The sequence below is a fragment of the Nicotiana tabacum genome, chromosome 24 (assembly GCF_000715075.1).
Source record: "Nicotiana tabacum cultivar K326 chromosome 24, ASM71507v2, whole genome shotgun sequence".
Taxonomy (NCBI): domain Eukaryota; kingdom Viridiplantae; phylum Streptophyta; class Magnoliopsida; order Solanales; family Solanaceae; genus Nicotiana; species Nicotiana tabacum.
Genome location: NC_134103.1, coordinates 73,646,892 through 73,653,555, shown reverse-complemented (window position 1 = coordinate 73,653,555; position 6,664 = coordinate 73,646,892). Strand labels below are relative to the sequence as shown.

At 36.1% G+C, this 6,664-nt stretch overlaps 1 protein-coding gene across 6 annotated transcripts; it reads left to right on the top strand.

The window, feature by feature from the left end:
- The first annotated feature begins 2,007 nt into the window (after positions 1-2,007).
- LOC107816180 (uncharacterized) lies at positions 2,008-5,871 on the top strand. Of its 6 annotated transcripts, none has more exons than XM_016641874.2 (10): positions 2,126-2,177; positions 2,376-2,462; positions 2,556-2,640; positions 2,961-3,389; positions 3,706-4,109; positions 4,255-4,354; positions 4,447-4,506; positions 4,772-4,858; positions 5,020-5,148; positions 5,258-5,871. In XM_016641874.2, exons 4-10 carry the CDS (start codon positions 3,012-3,014, stop codon positions 5,561-5,563), a joined length of 1,464 nt encoding a protein of 487 aa, XP_016497360.2. In that variant the 5' UTR covers positions 2,126-2,177; positions 2,376-2,462; positions 2,556-2,640; positions 2,961-3,011; the 3' UTR covers positions 5,564-5,871. The 6 variants fall into 6 exon arrangements, 5 of the variants coding, with proteins under 5 accessions (XP_016497358.2, XP_075104191.1, XP_016497360.2 ...); XM_016641873.2 differs by having other exon boundaries at positions 2,556-2,759; XM_075248091.1 differs by having other exon boundaries at positions 2,556-2,808.
- Positions 5,872-6,664: the final 793 nt, after the last annotated feature.

Sequence of the window (6,664 nt, the reverse complement as noted above, 5' to 3'; positions counted from 1 at the left end):
AAAGGTCTTTTCTGCAAACATACAGTTGGTTGAGCTTTTGACTAGCTAATAAATGTGTATGACATATTGTGGCTGCAGTTCGAACATTAATAAGTAATTTTCTCATTGTATTCTAACTAATTGATTCGCAATCTATCTAAAAAACACTCTTAATATATAAGTAACTTGCTATAATCCGTCAAACTAGTTAGTTAATGTATATAAGTAACTTGCTATAATCCGTCAAACTAGTTAGTTAATGTATGTAAATCGTATGCATGGTCAGTATTGCTAAAAAAAGATTCTTTTACGTGACTCAATCCAGCATTTGGCTGCAAATTTGAGCATTAAAGTTAAATGGTTGACAACTGAGGCTTGCTCAGTTGGTAAAAGACACCTCCACCCACGACCGTTAGCTCCTGGGTTCGAGTCTCATTGTAGGAGAAGTGTGGAAACACTATAGATCCTCCTAATTTGGGAGGGGTTTAAGAAAAAAAAAAGTTAAATGGTTTTTTTTTTTTTTTTGTGTGTGTGTGTGTGTGTGTGTTGTGGGGTGGTAAAGCAACCAAATACTAAGGTGGTCATTTAAGTTTCTCCTTGTATTCCTTTAGGCTTTTGCTTTGGCCTTTCACTTTCAGCACTTTTGAGGTGACTCTCGCTATTCTCCTCTTGTTATAGTGCATGACCTTTGTCAATGGCTAAAAGCTAAAATCCCACTCCGACTTTATATCTCAACAGCTACTGATAAAGATTTGTCTTCCCTCTGATTGGGTGATATGGTCCTACTCTGATTTACGTATAGAGGTGGAAAAGGGAAAACTATTATTATTAATACTGCTCCAAGCTAAGCTCCATAAGTTAATTTAGTTAGCATTTCATCATTGGTTCTCTGTATATGAATAGCAACAATATGATATTTTTGAGACCCCATATTTTAAAACAAGTAAAATTCGAACAATATATTTTGTACATGATGTTATAGATAGACTAACAATAAACATAATGTTTATTTTTTGTCTTGGTTACTCAAATTGTAAAGAGAGGAGTCCTCTCTATCATATATGAAAATGTCATTGTCTATCCGTTATCACAATTTAGAGCAATTCCACTCATACTTTTCAGAATTGGAAATGTCCAATTCATCTTTTATTTTTATGGAGATTAGGTTTTATGTCCATCTCAGGCATGTATTCTATTTTTGGATTTTAATATACAAGGTAAGGGTCCAAGACAAACTCCAGCCACATAAAAAAAAAAAAAAGAAGAAGTAAAATTCGAAGATGTATCAACGTGCGAGATAAACTCTGGGCTAGAATCAATTCATTAAACTAGTCCTAAGTTCTAACCCCATATAATTTTGCCAAACATGTCTTCTAGAAACGTGGTACGATCTGTTAGCTTGCCTCTTGTTTTGGTCATTTGATAATGATCGGCCAAATGCATTAGAAAATATTGTTACTACTACTTTTTACCATTTAATCTACCAAGTCAGCAAATTTTCTTTTTTTTTTTAAAATTTAAAAAGGTTACTAGCTAATTTACTTTAATGCAAAGAAAAAGCTCCCACCATACAAAAGGAAAAAGGGGCCACGACAAAGGCTCTACTGCTTTTTAAGACAAGTGACTAGTCAAAATAACCACATTTTCAAGAAGCAGAAACAAACGACGCTCCTTACTTTTTCTTTTTGCCAACAGTGGAAATTAATTAAATAGATAAAAATAATTTTACAAAATGTAATGTGAAATGGACTCAATCCACAAATTTGTTTTCCGCCAAATTTTGTTGTGAGTAATATTTTATTTAACTATTTTTTTATTAGTCTGTTCTAAAAAAAATGACAATATTATATTCTAATATTTTCTTAATAAGAAGTTTTTGTTTCCACATAAGTATTAACATGCATGCTTAAGATCACATCAGTTTATTTATTTTTTTTATGATTTTTTCCGAGACCCCATATTTTAAAATTTCCTCCCTCTTTAGTCAAATTAACTAATGAACTATATATGTCAAACAAATTAAAAGGAGGGAAGAAAAAAAGTTGTTTTTAACCAATGATACCCTCCACTTTCTTTCCAACAACTTTGATTGGAAAATCGAATGCTACAGCATAACGCTGATTAGGAATATATTATGAGATTGAACCTCTTTGCCATTATACAGAAGTTTTGATTAATTTCCTAAGGATACTTGTTTGGTGAGTAATATCCCTCTATCAATATATTATACTGATCTGCTCCTAATTATAGAGCAGATCTTTACAAGGCCCTCTTCTTAATTGTTAGCATTTAATGTTTTTTTGGATGTTCTTGATAACTTGGTCCTGCTTCTTTTTGGGCAACAGTTGTCAATATCTGTTCCCATTTAAACAGTTTTATGTTTCATTATGCTGCAGGATATGGGGCTAGAGAAGAATTATGCTGAGCTGAAAAGACAATTACCAGTCAGTGAAAATCATAATTCTTCAAAGGAAGAAGTTGATGTAAGAAGATTCATTACCAAATTTTCATCTGACATGCATTTCTAGTTCTGTACTTGCTCTTTTAGTTACATGATTATGCTTTTTCATATATAGGGAAAAAGGGCTAGCAAGATTAGCTGGAGAGACTGAAACTTGAAAAAGAACGAAGAAAAGGAATAACTGAAATAAATCATCAGCTGTAAATAGACTGCGAGCTGAAGTTAATTCAGTCAATCAATCAACTAAGTGTTAACGCCAAACTAGTTGGAATCGGCTATATGAATCCTATATTTCCAATTCTGCCTATCGGCGTAACTGGTAAAGTTGCCTTCATGTGACCAGGAGGTCACGGGTGAGCCGGGATAAGGTTGTGTATAATAGACCTTTGTGGTCCGGCCCTTTCCCGAACCGTGCTTATAGCGGTATCTTAGTGCACCGGGCTGCCCTATTTTAGGCTCATTACACTGATCAAATTGACTTTTTGCTCAGCTATTTCTTCTTGTTTCAATTTGCTTGTAGACTGCTAATGAGGATCTGATTAAAGAAGTTGCTGTTTTGGAGCTGGAAGTTATGTATTTAGAGAAGTATCTTCTTTCACTTTACCGAAAAACATTTGCTAAGCGGTTAGAATCACTGTCTGTGAAGGATGACAAAACAAAATCCAATTCAGCTACCAAAGAAAGGAAACTTTCAGAAGTCAAGAAGCACAACAACAAATCGAAGGAAAATCCAATAACTAATAGTACTAGTCCTTCTTTGTCGCCTTTCGGAAATCCACCAGAAGAATGTACCGAGAAAAAAGGAGCTCCAAACTTAGTTGACACTACTATTCTGAGAAGCCACTCATCATTGTCTCACACTGCTGCTTCTTTCAAACCTTCGCCTTCAGTCGGATTTCTTGCTGATGCTGTAGATTCATACCATTCTTTGCCTTTGTCAATGCTTGAGGTAAGTAATGTTAGAGAATGCAGTGTGTTTAAAGTTTATAGTTTTCTAGAATAATTAGTTTTTTAGCTATAGGAGGAGTCTATTATTTGGTTTTGCTAGAACATTCAGTCTTTGATTTTGCTAGAACATCCGAATCTGAACCTGTACAATTTAAATCTTGGATACGCGTGTAGTGTACTTTGGTTATAGGCGGAGTCTACTACTTTCTTTGTGTGGTTATTTAAAGCCCTATGATTAATGACTAGACTTATTATTGCTATTGTCTATTTGTGATGCGACTGACAATGTCAAAATTGTATCATGTAATTGTAACCAGCATGCTCAGGTATCCACTTCAAATGGAAGAGCGGCAGAACATTTTGTTACTAGTTCTTCAAATCATTTTCGACGTGTCCCAAACCAGCTGTCTGAAGAAATGATTAAGTGTATTTCAGCCATATATTTTCAGCTTGCTGATCCCCCTTTGTTCAGTTATGATTACCCATTCTCACCAATCTCGTTATCATCATCAACGCTGGAATCCTTTCCTCAATGTCAGACCGATATGGGGGCTTTACAATGCGAAAAAAGTTCATCTTCCAATTCAACAATGAATAACCCTTTTCACATTAAAGAGTCGAGAGAATATAGTGGATCGTTTGTCACAATGATTGAAGTGCAAGGGCTATGTCGAGATAAACGGAGCTTAGATGGTGTAGAGCACATGTTACAACATTTTAGGTAAGGCTACTACCTCAATTTGTAGTTTGCATTTTCCTCTTGCAAATAAAGAATTGTACCTAAACATATGTAACCTAAAGTTTTTCAGTAAGATTTCCGAGTTGTGTAACTTAGTACTTAAAAGTTCTTCAACTTGCCAATACAGGTATCTAGTCTCAAAATTGGCGGAAGTTGATCCGAGAAAGCTGAAACATGAAGAAAAGCTAGCTTTCTGGATTAATGTCCACAACGCACTAGTGATGCATGTAATAACATTTCTGTAGCAAAATTTTCTGCAGAAATCTATACTGCGTATCAGGATGTGAAGAATTAGTAACAAGCATTGTATATGTTGCAGGCATTCTTAGCTTATGGAATTCCGCGAAGTAATCTCAAGAGAGTATCTCAACTTCTCAAGGTAATAATAGTCTGATGTCTATGAAAACTTATTTAGGTGCTTTACTGGTTCTTATAAGTCCAGAGGTGGATTCAGGATTTGAAGTTAATATACAACGACTTCAAGTTAATATACAGTAATAGTTGGGGCAATAGTCAAATATTTATGGATATTTAGTTGATTTCTTAATACACATAGGGTCTGGGCGAAAACTACTGGCGTGAACCCATAAATGACACTCTAGATTCATTGCTGCTTATAGCTTGGAACATTTTTCTTGTTACAGGCTGCTTATAACATTGGAGGGAATACAGTAAATGTGGAGATGATTCAGAGTTCTATACTAGGATGTCGATTGCCCCGACCAGGTCAGGTAAATCCCATTCTTGCTTTTCTACTTAACTTCAGTCCCCTGATTCCCTCTGGTTCATGCATTATAGATTGTTAATTCATTAGACTCGTGAATGTTATGTATAATAATGAGTTTCACTTGTGTTCTCAAATGGAGATTATTGAACTTAATTTTTCCTGTAGTGGATTCAATCATTGTTCTTTCCAAAGCAAAAATTTAAGGCTGGAGATACAAGAAAAGGATATGCAATAGAGCGCCCAGACCCTCGCCTACGCTTTGCTCTATGCTCAGGAAGCCATTCTGATGCTCTGGTAAGTGTGTCACATAATTTGAAACGGAAGGAGCAACAGATACGACTATTTTTCTACTTTGATATTAGTTTCGTTTTACTTCACTTCTCACTCCATGTATTATGTTTAGCTACGGTTGTACACGCCAAAGAGAGTATTCCAGGAGCTTGAAGTGGCTAAAGAAGAGTACCTTCAGACAAACACAAGGGTAAACAAGCAACAAAAACTACTACTCCCAAAGAATGTGGAATCTTATGCGAAGGAAGTTGATTTGTGCGCTTCTGGATTGATGGAAATGATACAACACGCATTACCTGAACATTTCATAAAGAAATATCAAGGGAGAATATTGAAGAAAATTGATTGGATTCCTCACAACTTCACGTTCCGTTACCTAATTTCACATGAATTGCTCGAGTCTGTCATATCGTTATGATCAAAATCACTGTCAAGTTGATCAAAACTGTTCAGTTTAGCAGATAGTTTTGAGCTGCTAATCTGAGAAGTGGCATAGCTTTGACCTATGTTACAAGATCCTTCATTTGTCTTGACATAGCCATATTAACAGGTGTTACAAATACTTTGTGCGGATTTTTCAAAATACACTGGAATTGCATATACTTGTATCGGATGCTTAAACACGCATATTTTGGATATGTACCTGTAGTTGAGTCTATGTAATATAATCTGTGATTCAACTGTCATTTTCTCATTTTAATGAATGAGTTTTGTAATATTTTGGTCACAAACTGCAACTCTTTTTCCTTTTGTGAAACATCTTTTAGTTTGAGCATTTGCTCTAAGTGGGACATGCATGCAAAAAGCTAAAATTGCAGCATATGACTATTGTTCCTTAGGTCGTTTTTTATAGCCGACAAAATTTTAGGCGATACGGGTCCGGTCGCCCTGATGCATGCACACGGAAATCTGGGAATCGGAAGGATTCCAGTTTTATGGCCCTAAATCGCCAAAAACGAGGAACGGTCATGGAAAAAAGATGGCTAGTGTTCCTTAGGTCGTTTTTGATGGGCCGACAAAATTTTAGCCGATTCGGGTCCGATCGCCCGGATGCATGCAGATGGCGTGGGCTATAGCACACGAAAATATGAGAATCTAGCGGAATTCCAGTTTTATGTCCCTAAAACACCAAAAAATGAGGAACGGTCATGGCGAAAAGATGTCTATTGTTTCTTAGGTCATTTTGATGGGCCAGCAAAATTTTAGGCGATTCGGGTCTGGTCGCCCGGATGCATGCAAATGGCGTGGGCTATAGCACATGAAAATCTGGAATTGGGCGAAATTCCAGTTTTATGGCCTTAAAATACCAAAAAAGAGGAACGGTCATGGCGAAGTGAAGATTATTGTTCCTTAGGTCATTTTTTATGGGCCGACAAAATTTTAGGCGATTCATGTCCGGTCGCTCGGATTCATATAGATGGCATGGGCTATAGCACACGAAAATCTGGGAATAGGGCGGAATTTCAGTTTTATGGCCCCAAAACGCCAATGAGGAACGGTTGGAGAAGCGATGACTATT